This window comes from Ailuropoda melanoleuca, chromosome 8, assembly GCF_002007445.2.
Source record: "Ailuropoda melanoleuca isolate Jingjing chromosome 8, ASM200744v2, whole genome shotgun sequence".
Taxonomy (NCBI): Eukaryota; Metazoa; Chordata; class Mammalia; order Carnivora; family Ursidae; genus Ailuropoda; species Ailuropoda melanoleuca.
Genome location: NC_048225.1, coordinates 126,628,596 through 126,655,060, shown reverse-complemented (window position 1 = coordinate 126,655,060; position 26,465 = coordinate 126,628,596). Strand labels below are relative to the sequence as shown.

Below are 26,465 nucleotides of genomic sequence, written 5' to 3'. Positions count from 1 at the left end.
GTGGAAAACTAAAAACATACAAAAACAGAGACTAGTGCAAAACCCCCTTCCACCCACAATGCACCTGTCACCCAGCTTCGGAAATGGTGCACACACGGCCAACCCCATGTCATCACGGCCAACCCCATGTCATCACACCCACCCTGTGCCTGCTGGGTCACTTCAAACAAGCTTGTATCATTTAACCCACAAATACCTTAGCATGAGTTCTTAAAGATGAATACTCTATTTTTAAAATAAAACATAACTATAACAGTATCACTTATATCCAAAACATGCAATAACTTCTTAACATTAGTGTACAAATTTCCGTTAGAATTTCCTAAGTGGTATTTTTCTTAACTTGGTTTGAGTCAGGATCCAAACAAGGCCGGCCATCCCTTTGGTTGATGTGTGTCACGTCTCATTGAGTTTGTAGGTTTTCCCTACCCCTTCCCTCCCTCCATCCCCCTTCCCTCCCCCATTTGTTTGTTGAAGAAACCGGGTCATTTGTCCTGTGATGTTTCCACCGTGCGGATTTGGTGGGTTGCAGTCCCGTGGCGCCTGCTCGTGGAGCTGTGCTGTAGTTCCACGTATTCCCTGCAGGCTGGTGGCTGGGTCTAGAAACCTGATTGGATTCAGTTTTGATATTTGGGGCGCGAATACTTTGTAGGTGGCATTGGATGCTTGCATCAGGAGGCACATAATATTGGGCTGTTTGGTTTTTGATGATAATCTAATCAGTAGGTGTCCCATGAACTACCCAGTCAAAACAGTGGTTTTCTGTTTCTTTCATTCCTTCTTCGTTTATTGGAAGAATTATTTATTCCCACATCAACTATTTGATGGTGGGGAAATAGCATTGGGAGAATACAACCCGTGGAAAGGTGCTCGCTGCTCTCAGATCGCTAATCATTTCTAGGCCTTTTTAGTGGGCAGACCTAGAAACTAATTTTTTTTTTAAAAGCAGTTTATGCTGATGCTTCCACCTCAAATTTAGATTTGTATGGCTGTTAGTTAACTTTTTAATTTAATTTTTAAATGTCTTTTCTCTAATGTTAGAAATCTTTGAAATAACATTAACCTAGTTGCCTTTTGCTTTTCGAAGCTCAGCCTAGAGCTTGCTTCTCTTCAGATGACTGTGTAAAGTACCTGACACTCTTTTCTCTATAAACCACTGCAGTGGATTCTTTAGTCTGCAACTGAATCCCGACAGCATAAACAGCATAAGAAGGAGGGGTGGCTCTGGGCATCGTGTGGGAAGGACGTGGGCACCTTTCATAGTCAAGCCAACAGATACAGATGATCCCCAGTGGGACAGTTGTTGGAGACAACATTGAGCGGAGAGCTGAGTCACTCAGTCATGTCTATGTGCAAATTCCAGTTCGCCAAAATCTGTGCTTCTGGTTTTCCAACAGGAGTACTTCTCCCCCCTTCTTCCTTTCCCCTAAATCAGACCCTGGGGAACACATCAGGTTAGGCTCAGAGCAGGTGCGCAGGGTCTTGTCTCACCCGTGTACTCTGGTCACTTAGCAAGTATCTCAGTGGCCGCCCCATCACCACTTCGGAGCAGGCGCATTAGGGGTCCCGGATGTGAATGCACGTGGGCGAGAAGAACTGGTAGGCTGGAACTAGCTGTTCAGTCCAGGAACCCCAAGGACAGCACTGAGCTGGGGGCTTTGGATCAGGGACAAGTCATGCAAATTGGACATTTTCATAACCTTCCATGGCATCTTCATCCTGAGACCTGACCTCTCCAGCTGAGTCCTGCGGGAGCTGTGTCTTCACCGCAGAGTAGACAACTGAGGCATGCTGGGGTGGAAAGGAAATAGAAGAAGAACTGGAAAGACAGAGGGAGGGTGGGGCTGGAGGTAGAAGTGAGAGAGAAAACCGTCAGGGACCGATACTCACTTTGTCTTCTAGAGATGTTCTGGAGCTGCTGGCTGTGGAGGGAAAGGGCCTTGTTGAACTGTGGGCATCACGACCCGTTCAGAATAGGCTTCATGTTTTCCCCCAGAGGCTGGGAGCCATTGAACATTTTCCACTCGTGGTTATGTTTCCCACACCCTGACCCCCAACGTGTCCCATAGCACATGTGATTTTCTGTTTTACCATTTCTTAGTCCAGCCCTCTGCAAGTTCTTTATAAGCTCCCCTGATCTGTAAGGTCCTTCCTCACTACCACATGAAGAAACCTTGCTCCCTTCCTTTGCCAGATGTTGACATAGAATGTCTCTCTGTTTTAACTTTTGCCTCTCCTAACTTACAGCACCTCCATCTCACTCCAACCTCAGAGCACCCCCCTGCTTGCTCAGCAAGTTCCCATGAGAGCTCTTCACGTGTGTGCCGTGGGAGAATGCTCTCTCACGTTAGTGTGTTCTAGGTCTTAGTTTATTTCCACGGTCTTCTAGAGACAGAGCTGCAGTGAGAGGGAAGGTTAGCAGGTGGGATTCACCAGATCCTACATGTTAGAAATGAAGAGTCTCAGGGAACAGGATGGAAACATCAGAGCCACGTAGTGATTTAGGGAGACAGAGCCAAAACGAAACGGTACCTCTGGGATAACTGGGGCTCCTCGCTTTATCACCATTTTCTTACCATCGACCTTTCAGGGTTACAGTTCTTTTTAATGGTGTGATAGAAGCTCTGTACTCTCTTCCCATAATGCCAGTCATACACGTGGAGCTTTGCATACGGTTTTAGGGGCTTCACGCAAACCTCAAGGAACTGGGGAGGATATCTGCCTGTAGATCTTTAATACATAAAGCACCTGAAATAGAACTAGTCCTCCCAACACCCGTGTGCTCAGCTTCAATGGTGTTTTGACAAATACATCAAAGAAAGAGTGAGAACAGTAAGTGATCAAGCTGACTCTATAAGATGCGTTCAGTTAACCCAAACAACGTGGAGGCAGTTCTAAGTCTACCATTCAAAGGCTCTCAGTTAGTGGGGACGGCTGACAAAGCAAAGTGACAGACAAAGCAGTGATTCGTGTTGGTCAAATATAGTGAGGGGCTCTGTAAGCAGCAGCTACAAGATGGAAGACTTGGTCTTAGCTTTGCCTTTCGCAGGCTTTGTGATTGTTGGGAACAATGATGTTTTATATCATTTGTGAAAGAAGTTCAAGATCAGGTTACAATTGAAATTTCCACAAGGCACAAAGATATTGGGGATTTTAAATTCCCAAGTGAGGTGCCATAGTTGGAAAAGCAACCTATGAAATGGGAGAACGTATTTGCAAACTATATATCTGATAAGGGTTAATATCCAAAATATAAGGAACCCATGCAACTCAATAGCCAAAATACTACTACTACTAACTTAATTAAAAAATTGGCAAAGAATAGACATTTCTCCAAAGACATACAGATGGCCAACAGATATTGAAAAGGTACTCAACATCACTTACCACTAGGGAAATACAAACAAAAACCACCATGAGATGTGACCTCACACCTGTTAAGATGGCTGTCATTATGTCATACGCAAACAATGAATCATGGAACACTACATCAAAAACTAATGGTGTACTGTATGGTGACTAACATCACATAATAAAAAAAATTTAAAAAAAGACAAGAGATGACAAGTGTTGGTAAGAATGTGGAGGAAAGGGAGCCCTCCTGTGCTGTTGGTGGGAGTGTAAGACAGGGCGGGCCATTGCAGAAAACCAATATGGAGGGTCCTTGAAAAATTAAAAATAAACTATCGCATGATCCAGCAACCCCACTCCTGGGCATAGACCCAAAGACGTTGAAGTCAGGACCTTGAGGAGATATCTGTACCCTGTGTTTGCTGCAGCATTATTCACAGTCGCCAAGACATGGGAACAACCTGAGAGTCCATTAACAGAGGAATAGAGAAAGAATATGTGGCACACACACACACACACACACACACACACACACGCAGAGTGGAGCATTACTCAGCCTCAAAAAAGAAGGAAATCAGGACATTTTGACAGCATGGATGGACCCGGAAGATGTTATGCTAAATAAAATAAGCCAGATGCAGAAAGGAAAATACTGTATGTGCTCACTTTGGATGTGAAATCTAAAACAGTCAAGCTCGTAGAAACAGACAATAGAACAGTGGTACCCAGGGGCTGTGGGGAGGGCGAGCGGAAGGAATGGTCAAGGTACAAAGTTTGAGTCATGCAAGATGACCAAGTTCTATAGACCCACCAGAGAGCATCAGGCCTACAGCTAACGATACTGTATTGCATCCTTAAAATGCACTAAGAGGGTCGCTCTTATGTTAAGTGTTAGTAATAATGGGGGTGGAAGAAAACTTTAGGAGACGATACCTATGCTGTGGCCTCGATGATGCTGATGGCGTCACTGGCATCTACTTATCCTCAAATCACCCACTTGTATGTACTAAGTATGCACAGCTTTTTTCCATGTCAAAAAAAGCAGTGAGCTGCCTACAGTATGCTAGAACAGGGAGGAGCTGCAGAACGTTATGTTAAGGGAAAGAAGCCCGACAAAGAGACCACACTACGTATGATTCTATTTACAAGAGACTGTAGAAAAGCAAAGCTCTAGGGACAGAAAGTGGGTCAATGGCAATCAGGGTAGAGCTGGAAAAGTTATCTGCAAAGGGGCAGGAAGGGACTTTCCGGGGTTTTGGAAACATCTTGAAGGTGGTGGTGGGTCTGGGACCGGATGCATTTGTTAACATTAATTAAACTGTGCATGTAAAATTAGCGAATTATACTGTATGTAGGTTATAACTCAATAAATCTGATTAAAGCAATCAATTTGAGAAGAACAGAAACTTGAGTGCATCGCACTAAGGTTAATTATAAAACTTGTGTTTCAGTTACACATTAGTACTTGTGTGTGTGCGTGTCCACACTGGCTGACAACAAGAAAATATCTGAGAGCCACCAGTCTAGAGTGTTGAGAGGGCTGACTCGCAGCTGGTGGTATTATCAAACATTGCTGAGACAGCACGGACCTGAATCCCCAGACGTCCCCATGGACAGATGCAGTCCAGCTCGGACAGAGGACAGGAATGTAGCCAAGGGGGCCTTGTCCAATAGGGCCACGGGTACCAGGGGACTCCAGCAGCAGGACACTGGATGTGAGTGATGAGGGGGTGAGGCCACTGAAGGACCACAAACACCTTCGGGGATTAGAGATGGCCCATTGTGCGGAAGGAGCGGCAGGCAGAGTGCACCTACCAGCCAGACAGGTGGATGCCAGCTCGTAAGCACCAGCTGAGCGCGTCCTTCCCCGCTCGGGTCCCCAGCACCCTTCAGGTCAGTGGGGGAGGCCAGCCACAGAAACAGAGAAGCCAGCTCCATCCTGTCCTCCTGCCCGCGCCAGCACCCATTCTGAAATCTGCCTGACCGAGAGGTGGGCTAAGCATTCTAGTTGCTGAACTGAGACTGTGACATAAAGCAGGACCTGCCGTCCGCTACCTAAAAGATCGGGAACGTGCTGAAAAGCCTGTGCTGCCAAGATGTTCATCCCAAGAGCCGGGGAGATCTCCCACAGAGTAAAGTTTCAAGAAACAGTGCGAACCACAATTGTTGTAATGGGGTCACCAGTCTTACTTGCTCAGTGTCTTGGTTACACAGGGTTGTTTAGATGGACTGAGCATCTGTCTGTGTGTATATATACATTATGTGAACACATATCTATAATGTTCTCACCACACAGTAGGTGGCTTGTAAACCTCAACACTGGGATGATCGCTGGGATCGAGTCCCGCACGGGGCTCCCTACTCAGCGGGGAGTCTGCTTCTCCCTCTGCCCCTCCCCCTCCCGTTCTTGCGTGTTCTCTCTCTCTCTCTCTCAAATATATAAATAAACCTTAGAAAAGTTTTCATACGCAGACCTTCACAATCATGATACCGATCAGAAGGGTGTTCAGTTTTGTTCTGATCATCAGCAAAGCTACATGATGCATTTTGCAGCGTCTCTTTCCTTTCCTTAGAACCTGAACACTGCTGCAGGGGTCTTGTCTGCCTTGTTTGCTGGCTGCGTCCGCGTCTGGCCTGCAGCACCTGGCCCGTAGCCGGTCCTCCCGAAACGCGCGCTGAGTGAAGGCATGGAGTTTGCCGCCGGAATCTTTCCCCGGGACTTACCTGCCCCTTCTTGTCCTAGCTGAGTAACCTGGACCTCGGAATACACCAAGTCTCCCTCTGCGGGGGGCACTGCGAAAGAGAAACCGCACTTTCCAGCCGCCCCCGTCGGAGGAATGTGCTGCCCACGCCTCATCTAATGCCTCCTCCCCGCGCTTCTCGGACGCAGAATGAAGCGGTGCTTTCCTGCGGGTCTGGGTTGGGATACGGTCAGGAGACCAGGCCGTCGCCAGGCCTCGAGCACATTCTCTCTCCCTGGCTCCAGCGGGACCGGCTTCCCTACGGGGCTCCTCACCGTTGCCGTACACCTGCCGCTTCCCGTACAACTGCGGCAGCTCCACGGGGACGGGGCACCCGGCGCGGGCGGCCTCTCCCGGGCCTGTTGCGGTATGGCACCTGCGACACAGGGAAACGCACGATCATTCTGAATGGCTATGAGGCCCGACAGCGGGAGGGTCAGAGAGGAAGGGGCACGGGGGACGTCAGCGGGAAGCAGGGGACCAGGGACCCAGGGAGGAAGAGGCATAGCGGGGCGGGGAAGCAGGGAGGGAGGGGTCAGCAGATGGCAAGGGACCAGGACTGGGAATGGTTTAACTGGACCTTCAGTAGGCCCATATAGAGCCAGATTGTTCTATGAGAGCAATCCTAGGACCATGATACAGGCCTGCTGCTGGGGAAGGAGGCTGGCCACTCTCTGACATCTTAGTTACAACCATCTCACTCTCAATTGGTTAAACAACCTCGCCTCACCCCCGGAGCTGGTGACTCCGCGTGGTCACACTGTCCTGCCTGGACAATTCAAGAAGAAACTGGACACAACCTGTGCTCCAGTCACTGGCTACAACCCAAGACTGAGCCACGTAGATCGTCGAGGACCATGTTTTCCAAACCAAAGTTAAAGACACAAAGTTGAGCGGATGTGCAGGTGTGGGGCAGAAGAAAACGATTAGAAACCAGACTTCCCTGGAAAATCTGGCAGGGTCATCGTGCATGTAGTTACGGCAACACGTCTGACTAGAGGGCCAGCTGTGCCAGAAATATGTGTGTGTCCACCTAGAAAACCTACAATCTTTGGTATCACCCATTTGGATGAATGGATAAATTTCAAATAAGAAATGGATCTAAATACCTGCAAAATCCATGATAGAAACTATTAGAAGGTTCTAGAAGTTGTGATTTTGGTCATTTCAAGGGATGTGAAAATGCGGGCACCTAGCCACAGGGACAGAGAGACACGACTTCACCTAATTGTGTGAACCCACAGTTCTGCATATTCTATTCTTGGAAGACACAAGGCTGAGGCCTCACCTGGCTGTGTTTCCCAGAAAACCATCTCCTGCAAAACAAAGCAAAGGCACGTTTGTGTCAGCAGAGGGAGCTCGTTCTCAAAAAGTTCACACACGGAAACTGCCTTAGAGAGGTCATCAGACAAAGTCAATTTAAACATGCAGCCAGTCCTAGATTTTTGGGAAAATGATCTGGAGAACAATGGAACAAAGTGTATAACTTGCTGGGGACAGGGCTGCACATTCCTGGGTCAAACACGCAATCACTTGAGACTTGAGTGAGGGTCAAGGCTGTGATGACATGCCTCAAGAAACGCTAAGAAGGACCAGACAGTGTGGCCGGCAGAGCAGTGAGGGGCTGCAGGCGGACTTTGAGCAGCGTCCGTGGTCGTGCCCAGAGGAGCCTTGGGCTCCGGCCCGCTGAGAAGGCTCATCGTTCAAGGTCCAAAGCAGCCCATGCAGGGCACGGGGACGGTGCTGAGAACGAGGGGATGGGCTGAGTTGAACTGATTGAAGCCAAGAGACAGAGTTGGAGGGTGTGGGTATTTGCTCTCGAGCCGGGACAGCTTCTGTGCCTGTCCGCCACACGAGGCTCTCTGGCACCAGAAACCAGCCTGATCTGGGCCCAGGCAAGAAGCCTTTGGAAGCACGGCTCTCCCCCAGGTAGGGGAGGAGCTGGCAGGGTGGCCCCTGGGGACCCCTGCCCTTGGAGCACAGGATGGTGGGTTCAGGCTTTGGCACCGGGAAGTCTCTGAGGAGGAGGAAGGATTCGGATTAAGCAGCTCCCCTTCTCAGAGCCCGGTGACATGTTGTGACTGCCCATGTATGGGGGAATTAGGATGGGCTGCAGTGTGTAGTTGACCAGTCTGTATGAGCCAAAAAAAATGCCCAGGGACACCGTTTGGATTAAGTTTTTAAATCTTTACATAAAAAACTGTACTTCCTTCCTTAGTGAACCCTGCTAGCTCGAGCAGCCGTCAACCACAGCATCTGTTCAGACCCCCTCCGTGAAGGTGCACGTCTGTGGGTGTTGCGGGTGCTGAGGGGGACAACGGTGAGCGTGCTAGTGACTGAGGCGCTTGGCAGGGACAGGGCACGGCCTCTAGCAGAGGGTAAGAGAGAGCACAAACCTGACTTCCGCTGGTGCCGGCGGTAAAGCCACAGGATCACGGCCAGGAGAAGAGAGCTGAGTAGCCCCCCAGTGGCTCCCGCAGCAATGAGGCCACCTCTGTTCCTCCAAGTGCCTGAGGGGGAAGAGCCTGCGTGAGCCTCGTGAGCCTCGGGGAGAGGGCCGTGATGCCCGGCTGGGGTCCTGAGCCTGGGGGGGGAAGGAGGGGGGATCTAAGGGACAAGGGCGAGACCAGGGCTGGTTTGCACAGGAGGCAGCCTTCCGCTCTGGGCGGACTGGCCCTGAGCCTGAGCAGCGGGATGAGACTCTGTCTCCGGCAGGACGTGCAGGCTGAGGGTCTGGGGGCCATGGCAGAGAACGCAGCCAGCTCCCTCCGTGGACCCGCCGACCTCGGTTCAAAAATTAGCATTTGAGGGACTCTCTCTCTCCCCATATGTCCCATAGTCTGGTAATCTGGGCTGTTGGGAATTTCCTCAGGCCACCTGGGAAGATGTGATGACGCTGGTGTGAAGGGTCGGCACTACCCACGGGGCACTCATGGGACCAGCAGCACCATTAGAAAACCATACTGGGACGGCACAGGGACACAGCACCATCTCCAAATTCACGGGAGCTCCGAGGGGGACAGAAGCTGCAGGGAGCGACACATTCAGCTCCGGGGCTCCTGATTTCCCGTTGGGTCCGTTCTCCTATCTTCTCATTCAAGAGACTGCATTCGGCTGATCCATTCATTCATTCACTAAGTAGACATTTGCTGAGTCCTGCCGTGGGTCAGGTCTTGAGGACGGAGCAGTGAACAGGACAGGTTCCTGCTCTCCCCAAGTTCATAGTCCAGGGAGGGCAGGAAGACAAAAAACGCATAAACACATTTGCGAAAAGGCAAACGTGGACTAGAGGGCAGAGAGTAGGGGGTGGAGGTGCTTTTCACGCAGATCCTTGGTCCCCAGGGACACCGGATTCAGACATCGGATGCCAGCGCCACAGAATTCCACGGAGAACATTCACGTGTCAGAACAACACCACCACTGATAATTCCCATTGAGGGTTGCCCACTGGCCGTTGTTGACATTTCTGTTTCCACGCTTCCCCTCCCTGACAAAATCAACAAACCCCATGTCTGACCTATGAGCGGTTCTGCCTGTAGACCACGAGCCCAGCCTCCCCCCCAGGACAGCTGAACCAGAGGAGAGGAGTGCCAAGGACAGATCCGCGGACAGAGCTGTTTGGCTGCTGTGTCCTAGAGTGACTCTTTCCCGATTGCCTCTGGGGAAACTACCTATGCAAACTCGGAGTCGGCCACACACAGGGTCCCTAAGCCTCCAGATTCAAGGAGCGGAGAACAAATCTTCCCTCTTCCTGGTAACCCTATCTCCTAGGAGAAATGTCTACTCTGGGGAAAGGACTTGAAATTGTCTTAGTTTGAAAGGCACAGAACGGTTATGCACCAACAAATAAGAGAGTCTGGAAGAAATGGGTACATTCCTAAAAACATGCAGCCGCTAGGACTGAATCACGAGGATCAGACAGACGAGTGATGAGCAGAAGATTGACTCGGCAATAAGCCCTCCCACCGAAGAAAGCCCAGGCCAGACGGTGTCACTCGTGGATTCTACCAAACTCTTAAAGAAGGATTAACTCCAATCCCCTCAAAGTCTTCCACAAAACTGAAGAGGAGTGAACATTTCCAAACTCATTTTATGAGGCCGGCATCACCCAAAGTCAGATAAGGACACGCGAGAAAAGTACAGACCAATGTGGCTGATGAACAGAGTTGCAAAGATTTCCAAAGAAGACATCTGAGTGGCCAATGGGCACATGACCAGGGGCTCAGCATCACTGATCATCGGGGAAATGCAAATCAAAACCACAGCGAGATATCAGCTCACACCTGTTAGAATGGCCATTACCAAAATGACGAGAAGTAACCAGTGTGGCGAGGACTGGAGGAAAGGTAACCCTGTGTGCCGTTGGTGGGATCTTAGGCTGGTGTAGCCACTGTGGAAAACAGGATGGACTTCCTCACAAAGTTAAAAACAGAACTTCTGTGTGATCCAGCAATGTCACTTCTGGGGATGTGTTTGAAGAAAGTGAAATCACTATCTGGAAGAGACATCTGCCTCCCCATGTTCGCTGCGGCACTATTCCCAGCAGCCGAGACACAGAAACAACCTAAGAGACCAGCAATGGACACACGGATCAGGAAAGTACGGTGCAGCCTCAGGTCCACACACGATAGGATCTACTCGGCCACGAGGAGGCTAGCCCGCCGTTTGCAACAACATGTCCTTAACTTGAGAACATCGTGCTCGGTGAAATCAGTAGGACAGAAAGACAAGTACTGCCAGAGCACTTAGACGTGGAGCCGAGAAACACCAGAGTCGTAGAAACAGAATGACTGCTGGTTGCCAGGGGCTTTGGGGGTGAGGAAATGGGGGGACATTGGTCAAAGGTCACGAACTTCCAGTTAGGGGAGGAGTAAGTTCTGGGGACATAATGCACAGCCAGGTGACTGTAGTTAGCTACACTGTGTCCTACCCTTGAAAGGTGCTGAGAGTCGATCGTAAAGGTTCTCACCGCACGCACATGCACACGTGCGTGCACACACCCACACTCGATGATCATCTGAGGTGATGGGGGTAACTAACCCTACGCGGTCATCATTTCTCACAATAGCCACAGAGCAAATCACTAAGTTGTATTCCTCGAATTTATCAATGTTATATGTCAATTATATCTCAACAAAGTAATTGAGAAAAAAGAGAATAGTGTAGTCTCTATAACTAGTTTGGCTGGCTAAAATCCTGGATCCTCCACGTCCTAGCTGTGTGGCCAGGGAAAAATATTTAAGCCCCTGTGCCTCGGTGTCCTCGCCTGTAACAGGGGGAGGACGGTAGCCAAGGTGGCAGTGTGCGTGGTGGATTCAGGGAGTTAATGGACGTGAAGGGCGGTGAACCATTCCTGGCCCACAGTGCGTGCTTTTCTATGTATTAGCTCTTCTCTGCTGCCCTCACACTGAGCCCTAGGCCCTCAGGAACGTCACGCTCTCTGCTGATCCATTCAGGGGACACCCCCACATGGTAGGCCTGCTCCCACACAGCACCACCCCGGCCGACGCTGGCCCATTCTAGGGACCGAATTGTGTCTACCCCCAAATCCACGTGCTGACACAGCTCTAACCCCCAGTGTGCCAGTTTTGGGGATGGGGCCTTTGGGAGGTCAGGTTTTGATGAGGCCCTCCTGATGGGATCAGTGTCCTTGCAAGAAGAGACACCAGACACCTCTCTCTCTCCGCTCTTTGCCGTGTGAGGACAGCCCTACTGCAGGAAGGCATGACCAGCGACCAGAGCCTGCCCACACTGATACCCTGATCTCAGACTTCCGGCCCCCAGTGCTGTGAGAAATGAATTTCTGTTGTTAAAACCGCAGGAGCTAAGACAGCCCACCTCAGCCTGGTGCTCCAGGCTACCGCAGAGTTTCTCTGCTGCCAGAAATTCTCCCATTTCTGAGCACAGAGATTTTGCATGAGGTCCATGAATAAAAAAAATCTAGTAAGAAATTTCCTGCTCTACCATGTGTCAGCAGACTCCCTGACTTCTGCTTAACGTCCGAGATCACCTGTTTCCTTAACAGAGGACGACATCTGCCCTGCAGAGTCGCACAAGCCAGCCCAGTGATGCGGTGTGAGCAGCTAGCTGGCCGCCCGGAGCACAGGAGGGGGACGCATTCTACTGACCTTCACTCCAAAGGGAAGAGAAACGCCTTCACACTCAGGGGTGCGTTTCCAACAGACGCCTCACTGCCCTCTTCAGGGAGTGCAGCCTTGGGCTCCCCAAGGACACCCTTCCAGTACCCCTTCTCCTTCATGGGGAAGCAGCTCTCCCGCCTTCTGAGCCCCTCTGGGTTTCCGGGCCGGTGTGTCTGGAAGGGGGGTGCCCCCCTGGCAGCTTGGAGATCTGCTAACCTCTTCTCCCTCTTGAAATGCCATCCACATGACACTGGGCTCGGTCTCTGCCCATCCGTGCTGAGGATTGCACCCACTCTTGCTGTTCGCTGAGAAATCTCCAGAGTGAGAGGCAGACAGTCCCATGGCATCCCCTGGTGGGAAGCCGGGCCTGGGGAGGGCCCCCTTGGTCATAGGACTCGCCTCGAGGGAGCTGAGGGGAAAACGGCAGAGCACCTGGGCCGCCCGTGTAGGAGCCCCTTCCCACGGCTGCTGCCCCGACTGTTCAGGGTCACGGCTCTGTCAGGGCTCAGCACTCACAGAGACAGCCCCGTTCTCTGCCTGTTTAGCACGGCGGATGCGGGAACTTGACTGTGCACAATTTCTTCGGAGGACTGACAGTGGCCTCTGTGTCTCCGGACTGAATGTGTGGAGGTTCACACTTTGTGACCGTGTGCACGTCACCAAACTTTCCAAGCTTCATACTGCTTGTCTGTAGATTGGAGATGCCACTGCCTTCTGGGATTGTTACTATGGTCATAAAATGACGTGTGTAAAATTCGCTTATTCAGTAGACATTTATTGAATGCCTAATACGGGCTAAGCCCTAGTCCAGACACCGGGGATCCGATAGTGGTCAAAATAAAGACCTGCCTTCATACGGTGATTATGGGGGGAGTGGGAGGGACACAGACATGGCATGGCAGGGGGGGCATAAGTGCTTCAAGGAAGAATCCAGGGGGTTCTGGAGACGGAGTGCCAGGGCTAAGGGCTCCTGTGTTAAACAGGTAAGGTTTGGGAAGGTCTCCCTAAAAAAAGGGAGTAGACTCCTGGGGGAGGTAAGAGGCGAGCATGAGGATATCATGAAAGAGCAGTGCAAAGGCCCTGAGGTGGGACCATGACTGGAAGGCTTGAGGAAGAGACGGGGGCCATGGTGGCTAGGGTGGAGGAGGTGAGGGGAAGGAGGAGAGAGCTCAGGTCAGAGCAGCAGGGCCTTGGGGGCCACTGAGGATGATGGCTGTCACTCCTAGGGAGACGGCAAGCCAAGGGAGGGTTTTGTGCAGAGGAGAACATGACTTAGAGGTTCCTTCTGATGCTGCCCTGGGAACAGACTGTGGGCAGCAATGGGTGAAGCAGAAGGCCAGTGGGTGTCACGGCAGTAACCCGGGGAAGGAACCCTGGTGGCCTGGGTCAGGGGGGTGGCAGTGGAAGTGGGGGAAACGAGTCACATCCTCACTGTGTCCTGGAGGTAGACCCAGCAGGAATGGCAGGTGGATTCAATGTAGAAGACAAAATAAGAAGAAGAGTCAAGAACATGCCCCGAGTTTTGGCCAAACAAGTAGGAGAGTGGAGTTTTACACTTACCCAGGGGATGCTCCAAGCAGGAATGGATTTGGGGTGAAGATCGAGACTTTGGGTTTGGATGAATTACGTTTACAATGGCAATTAGCCATTCCTGGGGGGCAGTTGATTTAAGCGCTTGGGTGCAGCGGTTTTGAGTTCAAACTAGAGGTCTGGGCTGTCGGTGGATGTCAGGAGTCCTAAGTACATAGCACTAAGGTGTGCATTTAAAGTCGCGAGACAGGATGACACAATGCAGACGGTGGGCACAGACAGGGAGGTCCAAGGACAGAGACCCGTGTGCCCCACGTCCAGAGCTGGAGATCTGGGGGCGACCTACTGACGGAGCCCAGAAGCCGTGTCTGGGGAATGGGCAGAGGCCTGAGAGTGAGCTGTGTCTGACAAGTCAGGGAGGAACGTGGTCCAAGAGGCAAGGGAAGGCCAGTGGTGTCCACAGCTGGCGACGGGTCACGTGAAGTGGAAACAGTGCCACTGACGTTAGCATCGTGGAGGACAGGAGACCTGCACCTGAGCGACTCTGGTGGCAGGAGGCAAAACCGGTGCTGACAGCGTTGAGAGGGAACAGAAGTGGAGGGAGCAAGCGGCGGTAACTCTCCTGAGGAGTTCACTGCAAGGGAGCGCGGGCGGCTGCTTCCCAGGAGCCCCTCAGTGAGAGTTAGCATTGTCGCAGACCAGGGGTGTGACCGAGCCCTAAGGAGATGGGATTGAAGCTCAACCGAGCCCCGAGGGCTGCGTGGGAACCTGGCCTGTGTGGCTTCCTGGGGACAGAGGGAGGGAAAGACAGAGGCCAGAACTGTGCGACCCAGCGGAAAGCTTGTCCCCTCAGCGCAGGCGACTGGGCTCCGTATCGGCTCCCCGCGCCCGTAGGCTTCCTGGCGAGCTGACGGTTTGGGCAGTGAGGCTGTCAGGCCTGCAGGATGGCCGTGTCGGGCTCACAGGGATGGTGGATGTGCAGTGATGAGTCACGGAAAGGCGCGGACCCTGCAACACGGTTAACTGGCTAACGCTGCCCTTTGACATCAACACATGAAGGGTCAGAGTACAGACATGTATGGTCACCTCCAGCGTGTGAAAAGGCTCCTGGCCAGCACTCCCTCACTGGCAAACCTCACTGTAACCTGAGTACTAATATCTGCGTGAAGAAACTGTGTATTGCCATGGAAGGCGGCAAAACGGAGCCAGAAAGAGGAGAATCACCAGGCGGTCTGGCTGTGCCCCCCCCCACACCTGAGAACGCTGAGCATGAACAAGGTCCACGGAGACTAAATCTCACCTGTGACAGTGACGTTCAGGGCCGCGCTGCGGGCCAGGCCGTGGCCGTTGTCCGCCATGCAGTAGTAGCGGCCCGCGTGGCTCCCCCCGACAGCGAGGACCTCCAGCTCTGCTCTCCGGGAGCGCTGACGCTTGCTGCCCAGACACTCCCCCGTGTCCTCTCTGTGCCAGGAGAACGTGGTGTCCCCTGTGCCTTCAGCCACGGAGCAGACGAGGACCAGACGCTCCCCTGCCAGCAGCCGGCCCCCCTGGGGCTGGGTCTCCAAGAGGGCTCCAGACACTGGGACACCTGCGTGAACATGAGAGGGCAGGTGAGGGCGGCGCTGGGTCTCCAGGAGCATTTTAGACACCAGGACACCCACGAGAACACGAGAGGGTGGGTGAGGGCGGGGCTGGGTCTCCAGGAGCATTCTAGACACCAGGACAGCTGTGTGAGCACGAGAGGGCCGGTGAGGGTCTATGTGGGGAAGGCAGGGCTGATATGTTGGACAGGGCCACTTTTTATGTGACTTGAAGATACACTCCAGCAGGGGCTGGCTTTGTAGCCTGTAGACTGTTGAGTTCGGACCTAGAACATCGCCAAATGCAGTAGTTCTATCCTGACACATGGGGCCCCAGGAGAGAAAAACTGGCTCTGCCTGAAGAAGCCTTTGAGTTTTGTCTGATGTCCTAGCTGGCCATCTGGAGTCTCTGCAGGGACCCACGGTGGCAGAGAGAGGTCCAGCACCCGGCTCGACGACACCCATTTCCAGGAGCCCTGCTTTGGTACCTGAGACAAGACGATACTTAACCGTATTTATCTTTACCTGTGTGTCCTTCTCGTGTGCACTGCACACGGCGGGCAAGCCCGTTATTTGCTGCTATTGATTAGGAAGGGGCTGAGGCTTATCTCCTCAATAGCTTGCCCCATGATCTGGCCTTCTAGGTGTCAGCTCAGGGCACTGTGTTTTCTGGGGTTTGTTTGTTTTCCCTAACTGTCATATCTGACTTCACGAACCACCTCTACCATTTCGAGGTGCTGGAGTTTCAAAGGAAGTCTGAGTTTTTAGAAAGATGGTGGTGGAAATGAGCCCCGTATTTCTTTTATTATAGTGCTGACTTCTCAGTGCCAGCCTGCGTCCATCAGGATGACAAAATCCATCAGTGCTGGGTGGTCCCTCCCTGCACCGGGCCACGGGATCCGTTGGGGAGGGTGCCACAGCCCTGGCTCTCGGCCGGCTCTCCGACACTCACCCTGCACGCGGACCTGCAGCGGGAGGCTGTGTTTGCGGATGCTGGGGACCACTGCTGCGACCACACACCAATACGACCCCGAGTCCTCTCTCCAGATGGCTGTGAGCTGGACTTCTGGGGACCTGCTCCAGTTCGACAGCATGACCCCGGGGTCCCTGAAGAAGATGAAGGACAGCAGAGTGTCCGACCGCTCGAGGCGCAGCTCTGTCTGACAGCTCAGGTTTACAGGGCCGCCCTCTGTAGGCTGGGGCGGTGTGACTTCCAGCTTAGGACGTGAAAATAGTTCTGGAGAGAAGAGGTAAACCACGTTCTCAGAATGCGGTGCTTAGAGCCCTGGGACGGGCAGGCCTGACTTCTTGGTCCTAGAGAACTTCAGACAGACACACAGCAAGACAGAGACTCATCGACCCCGCTATCCCATTGTCCTTCCCCAGGTCCCAGTGAAATGAGCCCGCTCGCTGTGTCTGCTGGAGGACCTATGCCTCCCGTTATCCAGAGTTGGGGCATCAATGTATGGATCCCCCATCATGCCCAGCTCCCCACCCTGACATTACTCAGCAAATCCATATGAAATGAAGGGTTTACCTTGAATTTTAATAATTCTGTTATTTGATCTATATGTGTAATGATTTCCCTCCAGAAATCCAATGCATTGGTAGTTGCCACTGTTGTTCAAACTTGCTCGTGGTATCAAAAGATCCTGGCTGTTCCAAGAGGTAGAGATAACGTTCCCATTCCAGCTGTATTTCACAGCGGCCAGTTTCTCTCTCCCCTTCACCTGGCATCTCAGAGTGAGCGTGTCACCTTCAAACACGGAGTGTGGAGTCTGAAGGATGAGCAAGTCTGGAAGCACACAGAGACGAGAGCCTGTCAGTGACAGACACCCCCTTCCTCCGTGCAGCTCGGCTCATGAGGCTCGACTGGTTCTCTTTTCTCATGCACAGGATTTAGGCTCTTGCCCCAGGCTCACTCTTCCTTCCAAAACCTTATGACCCGCTTCACATGCAATTTGTAAGTCAGTCCCAAACACACCAACCCAACGCCTGCTTCACACTCAAGGACAGGTTTGCAGTGTGCGGATCCTAACGTGGGGATGGAGACCTGAGTGGGATGTGAGGGACGCTCCGACATTGTTGAACACGGTTAAAGATCGCCACCAGCCTGCTCACCAGGTCCCAGAGCGGGAGTCACCCTGAGGGAACAGACTAGCAAGTGTCACCACCACGCGCTGGGGCTCGACCTGCAGCCAGCTGTCGTCAGACACAGACCCAGGGGCGAGGGACCGGGAATGGGGTCCCGTGTGGACATTCTCCTGCTCTTCAGATCGCGCGAGAGGTCAGTTCTGTCCGCTCTGTCCAAGGACTGCCTCTCCCCCAGCGCAGGGCCGTGCCGTGGTCCAAACTATTCTCTGCGAAGGAGGCAAAGCAGGACAGGAAGAGAGGGGTGCCCCCAAGGCAGGAAAGTAGGAGTAGAGAAGGGACAGGCGCCAGGACAGGTGGGGACACCGGCCTGACGAGGACTCTTGTCCGAGGCCACTTTTCACACCTGCGTCGTGCTCAGTGCGTTCATACCCATATCCTTTCTCCTGCGGCAGCCGTGCCTGCCCGGAGGGCCGGGGCTAAGGCGGCTTCAGTTTTGAATCCCTGAAAACGAGCTCCTTCCTCCGCCGTGTAAACACACAGGGAGAGGTCTGCTGATTAACGTCAGATGATGAAACTCTAATGTCAACAGTAGTTTGAAAAACACTGGGACACGAAGCTGACGGAGGTCAAGGGTTAGAGCAGCAGGAAGGACCTCAGGTCTCGCCAACTCTGGGGGATCCTAGGATGCCCTGAACCCCTTCTCAGTTGAACTAACTCACCCCCTTGCTCACCTGAAGAGAAGATCAAGCTCACGCCGTCACTTGGGCTCGAGCCCTGGATCTGGCACTTGTACGTTCCAGAGACACGGGCCTTGAGGGTGTTTCCTGGGATCTCACGTAGCGTTTGTGTCCCAAGGTACCACCAGTACCTTTTTATGTTCTCTGCTGCGTGGACGCGAGACGCGTTGCAAGTCAGAGTCACGGCCTCTCCTTTGAAGACAGTGGTCCATGGAGGATGGAGGGAAATCACGGGCTTGGGGAAAGCTGCTGAGGAAGGAAGAGACAGCGTCTGCGACGGAGACCCCAGCAGCCCACACCGCGGTCCTCTGTGTGGGACGGACCGAGGACCCGGAGCCCCCAGGAGGACTGCGGGCTCTCCAGCGGCGTCCGCCTTTCCTGGGAGTGCCGTGGCCACTCCGTGGTCTGTAGGAGCAGGCTGGCCTTGAGGGGACAACCCCAGCAGGCCCCAGTCACCGTGGGAGGGCAGCGTGTGGGCCCGGCCCTCAGGGACATCCCTCCGGACTCCCGCCCCCTGGGCTCAGTCACTGGAGGCATCCAGGACACGCCCCCGTGGCCTAAAAAATTAGTTTGAGTTGAAGGTGTTCCAGAATAGGGTTCATATATACATATTTTATTCTGAACGCCCATACCTGCCGAACAGCAGAGCCTCCCCAAAGGCCGCCAGGATAAGTCACTTCCCCAGGACCCGCCACGAGCCGCTGACCCTTATCACCAGGGACTCGACAGACATTGTCACACACCGCGGCTGCCATTCCCGAAAGTGCCCTCATCCCGGCCCCTTCCCTGCCCAGACGGTAAGCCCGCCCAAGTGCTAATGCCTCCCTGGCCTGCGGTTCTGCGCCCCGGAGAGAAGGCGACACACATCTCCGCTCATCTAGCCCGTCTGTTTAGCTGGCCGGCCCCAGTGATACACGGAGGAGGACAGACGTGGTTCGTTCCTGAGATGTCACTCCCTGCTGGAAGCGCTCTCCACACCTTGCCCCCTGTCGCCGCCGTCCAGCCCGCTGATGACCCACGTGTGGACGGGCTGACCGCACACGCACGGCTGCACAAGGGAACGGGTTTGGAAAGTGTCCCCTTGCATCCTGGCTTAGTGGCCATGGATCCAGTTCTGGGTAAGGGGATGTCAGGGGAACAGAGCCCGGAGGGGCTGGGGCTGCGGGTGCTGCAGGAGGCTTTGCCCCTGCAGTAAAGGAGCAAAGCACGGTGGAGGTCTGGGCAGGGGGCGGGGGGAGCTCCCTTACAGTTTCAGGGGCCGCCCGCCTCCCCCAGCTTCCTGCCTTGGGCTGTGAGGATGCCTGAGGCTGGGGCAGCTGCCACATTAAAAAAAAATCAATATTCAGTTCAACGTGTTCTGCAAATTGCCTGTGGTCGCCTAAATTCTGTGAAGCAGAAAATAAGCCAGATTATTTCCATTTGCATTATTTTATTTTTCAAAACTAAAAATCTCAATTGTGGGGGTATGTAATTTACCATAAAATTTGAAGTGGAATCCCTTGAGGTGTGTTTCCTCTTTGGTACCTTGATGCTCAGACAAGGAGGATTATCTGCATTTAAGGACCTACAAATGGTTGCTTTTTTAAAGCTTGAGACTTGAAGTATTCTTACCTTTGCCTGCAAGAATGCCCCACCAATCTTTCAATGACACCCAAATATAAGGAAATGCCCTCCTTGTGTTTGGGGCAGAAGTCGTAGAGTAACCTGAACGCTAGCTTGAGATGAGGCAGCCCGGTGTTCTGTCTGGTCGTGCAAACACCCATGTGTCTCTGCACACTTTCTCCTTCTTTCTTTAGAGGATTGTACAGAATATCCCGTGTTCCCAGTGAGCAGGGAGTCGTGTTTCTCCCGGAGAGAATAGAAATCCCCACTGTCTGCGTTCCCGGGAAGCATCTGGGATGGGAAGCGGGCACCAGGCCCCAGGTCTCGTGCCTGAGGGAGGAGAAACTTCTGCTGGTGGGGGCCGCCAGATTCCTCGCCAGTCCCCATAACCGCCCCTGCCATGTGCTGCGAGAAGACGCAGTGTGTCGGGGCCTCGTGAGGCTGGGACAGAGTCCGTGAGCTCCGAGCTTAACCACGTCTAGCAGCTGATCTAAGACACTTTCTGTATTTGCTTTGTCCATCCTGGAGAGTTAAGCAAACTCCAGTCAAGTTACAAGCTCTTCCCAGTTGGGCAGTGATTTGTGGGAGATGGTCTGTGTCCACAGGACCGAGTGGGAGGACCGTGGAGCCAGGAGCCTCAGGGAGAGCGCACGCCTGCTGGCTGGGGCTGCAAGATGGCAAGCAGCCCCCAGGATGAACTCGGTGCTCTTGAGCGGATTTTCAGGGATTACCACGGCACCTGGGGACAGCTCCCCCAGAAAGTCCGGCCTTCCTGCTGACCCACAAGGATGGGCGCTCAGACGCAGCGTGATTTGAGCTAATTGCAAGAAAATGTCCACCCAGCGTGCTGGAGTTTGGGGTGGAATGGTTGCATGGGGTTGTGTCCGTGCTGGGTTGGGCCAGGGAGGGTGGGGAAGCAGAGCTGTTTGTGCCCCGGGCCCCCCAGGTTCACCCTACACAATGGCAGGTTTGGCTCGAGGGTGTGACTCCCCAGCTCCTAGGGTCAGGGTCGTAGGACGGGGTGACACTGCCCTGCCTGATGTCCTCTGGACGAGGACGCGGGGACCAGGCCTCCAGCATTCCGTACAGAGGACGGTCACTAGAATATCTAGGAACGTAAACGAGAAAAGGAAAAGGGGACTTACTTACCAAGCTGTCCACGGACTGGAGCTGCAAGAGAGGTGAGGGCCGAGGTCAGCACAAGGCATGGAGCCGAGCCCTCCCGCCCAAGGAGCCCACTGCCTGCCCCACCCCATCCGAGGGCAGGAGAGGAGCGTCCAGCTCCGGCACCCCAAGAAGCCAGGGCCACCGAGGCCTGAAGCCGAGCGGTCCGGTGCTGGGCAAGCTATGGAAGTCTCCCAAACCTCCCTCTCCTCATCTGTCACACGGGGACCATAAAAGTGACCTCGTAGTCTTATTTCAATGAGTCTGATTAGTAAGTCTTCCATTAATGGCCACTGTCACTATTTGTCAGACACAACCGTGCTGTGGATGCTGTTCCGACTTGGCTTGACTGTCTCCTTGCCTGGAACATTAGTTTCCTTCAGTACCAAGAAAAGTCCAGTCATACCCAAGCCCTGACACCCCGGGGAAAGCCACCTCCTCCAAGAAGCCTTCCACGATGCCTCTGGGCTGCAGTGCCCTCACTGTCTCTAGGCTCAGAACACCGAGATCACAGCTTCCTGGGTCTGGAAATCGGACATGCAGGGGCAGCGACGAACAGCGTGGACCCAATGTCACGGGTGGGTTTGCATCCCGACTCTGCCACTACACGGAGCTTAAGGCAAGAGATCGTCTCTGTGCCTTGGCTCCCTTATCTGCAAAATGGGATTTATAGCAGTTCCAGTTCATGGATTGTTAGAAGATTGGATAGATCAATTCGTGGGATGTTCTTAGAAGACCGTCTAGCATAGTCAGGGCTTAGCAATCAACTATTAATTACTATCAGCAAAATGAATAATTATCACACATCATCTTATGATATGCTGTGTAATTTTTTGTGCGTATCTTCAAGTCAAATGCTCTTGGCATTTGTACCTTGATTTCTTCATCAGAGGGTCAGCTCTTGGGGGCAGGGACTGTCCTCCACGTCCCTGTGTCCTTCTGCTGCCCAGCACTGTGCTGTGCCCAGTGTCCCCCTTCATCACTTTTTACTGAGTTCCCATGCTGTGCCAGCCACACTAATAACGCTTCCTTCAGTTAGCGTCTGGACATGCAACTGGGAATGAGACAAACACGCTTGATAAATGTTTAGTGTACAACTGACTGACTGGTCTGTTTCCCTAGTTTGAGCTACTAGGAAATCAGCGCCTCACTCGGACAAATATTGACAAACAGTGCAGAAGCGGGGGGAATAATCCAAGGGAAAACATCTTCTTTCTACCCCTCTCATGCCTTCCGCAATGATCGGAGCTGATCGTAGGATACGGAGAAGGAATAGCTCTTCCCAGCAGAAGCTCATTTCTACATCAGCTCACATAGGACATTCACACAGACTCGGTTCATCTTTCAGCCTGGTCTTCGTGATCTGTGATTAAGAAGTAACTGAATCTAACTGTAGATTTTCTTCTTAAGACTTTATTTTTAAGTTATCTCTACACCCACCGTGGGGCTCACACTCACAACCTGCAATCAAGAGTCAAGCACTCTACCGACTGAGCCAGCGAGGCGGCCCTTAACTGTAGACTTTTTTACATGGGAAAATAAGCCCACTTCCGCAGTAGGAGGAATTTTTTGGTGGCAGTTCAAAGCAAGTGATGGACACACTTTTGGAAATCAATCCCCCCACCCTACTGTTCAATCGATATCTTCCCCTTTGTTCATTCTCTGTGGCTCTGAAATAGCAGAATCCATTTGTTCCGCAACCCACGGGGGAGGCCCTTTGCTCGTGGAGAGGCCCTGGCGCCTCCTGGCGTGGAGGCTCCCCTTCCAGCACTTACCGAGGACCAGCAGAGACGCCCACAGGAGCATGGGAGCGGGCTCCAGGGTCCTGGGGGGCAGCAGCTGGTGCGGCCGGTCTCAGCACCCCACAGTGAGCGCGGCAAGGTGCTTCTGAGAACGGCTCGCTGCAGTCATGAAGTGAAAGGGGGAAGTGGAGGAATCTTTCTTAAAATAGCAGCAGCATGTTACCGGTATCAGGGACTCCAGATGACAAAAGTCACTATTTAACTGAATGCCTGAGGTACCACTCTGACCTCTCGGTGTGAAAAGCTCCTCAAAGCTTTAGTCACCATATTGGCAGAATCTTCCAGCCGCTGCCTTCCAAGGAAAATGCAATGCGTTCTGTCTGCTTCCAGATACCCGGCAAGACTGCAATCCTGCTGAGATTGACATAATCCAAGGATGTACCTGGATCACTCTGGAGCCGGAGAAGTTCTCTTTCTTCTTTCTTTCTTTCTCTCTTTCTTTCTTTCTTTCTTTCTTTCTTTCTTTCTTTCTTTCTTTCTTTCTTTCAGATTTTATTTATTTATTGGAGAGAGAACTTGTGCAAGCAGTGGGGGAAGGGGCAGAGGCAGAGGGAGAAGCAGATTCCCCGCTGAGCAGGGAGCCCGACGCGGGGGCTCAATCCCTGAGACCATGATCTGAGCCGAAGGCAGATGCCCGACCGACTGAGCCCCCCAGGAGCCCCGTGAGGTTCTTGTTCAATGCAGAGAGACACTCCTCCGAGCCCTGAGGCCTCTGCTGGACCACTTCCAGCTGACCACCCATAGATGACGAAACATCTGAATTGTAAGACAGCTCATGCCCTGTCTGCCACATATGAAAATATCTTGACTCATTGTCTCTGAGGAAGCTACACACTTTGGTCTCATTAGCAGGTAGACTGCAGAATAAATTAGAGCCCATCTCGCTCTTCCTGGAGGATGGACTGTAATATTTTTAACTTCGTGTTCTAGAATCCAAAATTTGTTACAGGAATGTCATGACAAATACATACGGATTCTATAACTGTATGTTATGCAAGGGGCCAGGTAAGCAAGACTCAGTAAGCTTTCATTCTCGTGGGGCAGGCAGAAGAGCCAGCAGGGGGTTAAACACAGAGTGGAAAGTGCTCTGATAGTCCAACAGGAGGGAGATCTAACCCAGGTCTGGAGACCCAGGAGAGGCTTTTCAGTGGAAGTGACACCCAAGTCGAGAAGGTATCATTGTGGGACTGAGCAATGAGCGTGGCCGTGGGTGGAAGGTGGTCACCGTCACCGTCATCCTCACCCTCCAGATATCCATGAGTAAATGACCCTTGACCTTCCCGTGAGCAGGAGACCTCAGGCAGAGGATGAATTGTGAGTGGGCTGTGTTGCTCTAACACAGCAACACGTTTCTGTGCACCTACTGCAGCTTCTTTCTCTAACGAGGGCTTGCGTTGAACATCAGTTATAGTCCAGACAATGTCCAGGACCTTAGAAGTATAATAAGATGAATAAAATACATTTCTTTCGAAGACTTCTAAAATGTGGTAAGAGCCACAGCAGCCATAGACATCAGGCACTTTGGGGACATAAAGGATGTCAAGGTGGCATTCGGTCCTTCGTCACCTAGCCCTCTGACAGCTGTGTCGTCTCTGCTACCTTCATTTGTCTCAGGAGGGCTGAGATGAGGTGCGTCCGGATTCAAATCCTGGCTCTGCCTCTAATTAGTGATGTGACCTTGGTCAAGTACCTTGTTAGTGTCCTCAGGCCCCACTCTCAGCACTGGTACAAAGGAGGTAAAAACAATATCGACTTAGGGGGGATGTTGGTACCGATATAAGTATGAGTGCAATGATGTCTTAGAGCTCATGGCCCAGAGCCCAGCACACCATAAACACTCAGTGTCACCATGACTCATCTAGGGCCATGAACTGGGAAGCACTTTATGACTGATGCAGTTTTCTACCAACAGAAGTGGTTTACAGAAGTGGAGAACTTGAATATTATTGATGGACGAAGGCTTGAGGGGAATTTAGAGTCCTGTTCTCTGTTCTCTTGTTTCTGGCATCAATTTTGTTGAATGAATGATTGGATTACAATTAGCAGATAAAATCTTAGTTCATGACATAAGATGTCCAAAACCACAAGTCATGCTTACAACCAACTTCCAAAAACTTAAATAGTTTAAATAAGTCAAGTGCTATTTTTTGCTGTTGTGTTTGAGTCACTGAGATGAGTACCTCAGTTACTGGTACCAAAACTGTGGTTTCATTTTGAAATATCAGCCATGGGTTGCGTATACCACAATTTACCAGGCTGTGGCTTGCTTAATCAGGACCAGCATTTAGAGTTCACATGAAGGGAGGACAGTAATACCGGTAGTCCTGATCTTTTTCATATACCAAAAAAAAAAAAAAGAAAGAAAGAAAAAGAAAAAAAGCATTTAAAACTCTATACCTCTTAAGAATAAACTTTAAATTGTGAAATGAGTGTAGACTCACAGAAAAGTTGCAAAAGCAGGAGAGAAAGTGCCCATAAATCCCCCGCCCGCCCCGTTCCCTGAATGTTGTCATCTCACACTACCGCGGTTCATTTGTCAATAATAAGAAACCAGGGATAGACTGGGGGGTGATGGGTAATAAGGAGGGCACGTACTGCATGGTGCACCGGGTGTTATACGCAACTAATGAAGCATCGAACTTTACATCAGAAACCAGGGATGTACTGTATGGTGACTAACATAATATAATAAAAAAACATTAAAAAAAAAAAAAGAAATGCAAAGGAAAAAACTACTAAGAAACCAGGATTGGTGCCTGAGGATTAGTTCCTCTCTTTATTCAGATTTCACCAGTTTTTCCCTTAATACCCCTTTGCTCTTCTGGTATCCCCTCCAAAATATTGCCGTGCATTTGTTTACCTCTCCTTACTCTCCTCTGGTCTGTGACCATCTCTCGGTCTTTCTGGGTTTTTTGTGACCTTGATGGTATTGAGGAACATGGGTCAAATATTGGTAATGTCTTCGCTCTGGGTTTGTCTGATGTTTTTCTCGTGCAAACATGAGACTGGAGGGATGGGCTTTCAGAAAGAATGCCACAGGAGTCGAGGGTACTTCTTGTCACGTCCTATCAGGAAATCCGTGATCTCGACACAGCTTATTGCAGGTGCTTGCTCGTGGTGCTCGCGTGGCTCCGGTGGTGCTGACCAGGTCTCTTCAACACGAAGATGCTGTTTGTCCCTTTCCACCCTCGGTTGTTTGGAAACAAGCCACTAGGTCCCGTCCCTTGGAGGGTGGGAGAAGAAAGGGGTTAAATTCCAGCTCTGTGAGGAAGACTTGTCTCTTCTCCTTCATTTATTTATTTGTTTGTGTGTGTTCATTCATTCATTCATTCATTCAATCACTTGTTTCTATCACCGCAGACTCGTGTATATTTATTTTGTACGTTGGGTAATGACCCAACGCTACCTTATTTATTTCATTGCTCAAAAGTTTCCAGCTTTGGCCACTGGGGGCTCTTTCAGATTGGCGCCTGTGTCTCTTCGACGTACCCTCATTCTTTTGCTTTTTTCTGAGCACTTCCAGAACTTTCTGGCACTACAAGATGCCCTGGGCTTGTCTTGTGTTTTCCTGCCCCAGCTCTACAATCAGTCATTCCTCCAAGGATCCCTGTCTTTTTCTGTGGAAAATGGCATTTAGAAACTAAGATCAGGATGCTGGGTATGCTCCTCATTACTGGGGGGAAATTATGCATTTTTAAGTAAGGGACAGGAAATCTGTCATCTT

At 51.8% G+C, this 26,465-nt stretch overlaps 1 protein-coding gene across 6 annotated transcripts; it reads right to left on the bottom strand.

The window, feature by feature from the left end:
• On the bottom strand, positions 1 to 23,499 carry FCRL4 (Fc receptor like 4). 6 transcript variants are annotated; one of them, XM_034667381.1, is made up of 12 exons: positions 22,715 to 23,497; positions 20,925 to 20,945; positions 18,168 to 18,419; positions 16,880 to 17,137; positions 16,295 to 16,579; positions 15,063 to 15,350; positions 8,489 to 8,602; positions 7,381 to 7,408; positions 6,368 to 6,468; positions 6,076 to 6,144; positions 1,891 to 1,964; positions 1 to 1,791 (listed from the first exon to the last, which is right to left on the bottom strand). In XM_034667381.1, the coding sequence occupies exons 1-12, from the start codon at positions 22,743 to 22,745 to the stop codon at positions 1,675 to 1,677; spliced, it is 1,638 nt and encodes a 545-aa protein (XP_034523272.1). In that variant the 5' UTR covers positions 22,746 to 23,497; the 3' UTR covers positions 1 to 1,674. The 6 variants fall into 6 exon arrangements, 5 of the variants coding, with proteins under 5 accessions (XP_034523272.1, XP_034523271.1, XP_011215083.3 ...); XM_034667380.1 differs by having other exon boundaries at positions 18,168 to 18,422; positions 22,715 to 23,496; XM_011216781.3 differs by having other exon boundaries at positions 1,891 to 1,922; positions 18,168 to 18,422; positions 22,715 to 23,495.
• Between the last annotated feature and the right edge of the window lie 2,966 nt (positions 23,500 to 26,465).

Bases quoted from the DNA above. Each gene is read 5' to 3' on its own strand.
- FCRL4 (XM_034667380.1), bottom strand. From the start codon at position 22,745: ATGCTCCTGTGGGCGTCTCTGCTGGTCCTCG. The intron at 15,351-16,294 runs GTGAGTGTCGGA...ATGTTCACGCAG, and splicing joins GCTGCAGGTCCGCGTGCAGG to GTGTCCCAGTGTCTGGAGCC. The intron at 6,145-6,367 runs GTGAGGAGCCCC...TCTCTTTCGCAG, and splicing joins GCGGCAGGTGTACGGCAACG to TGCCCCCCGCAGAGGGAGAC.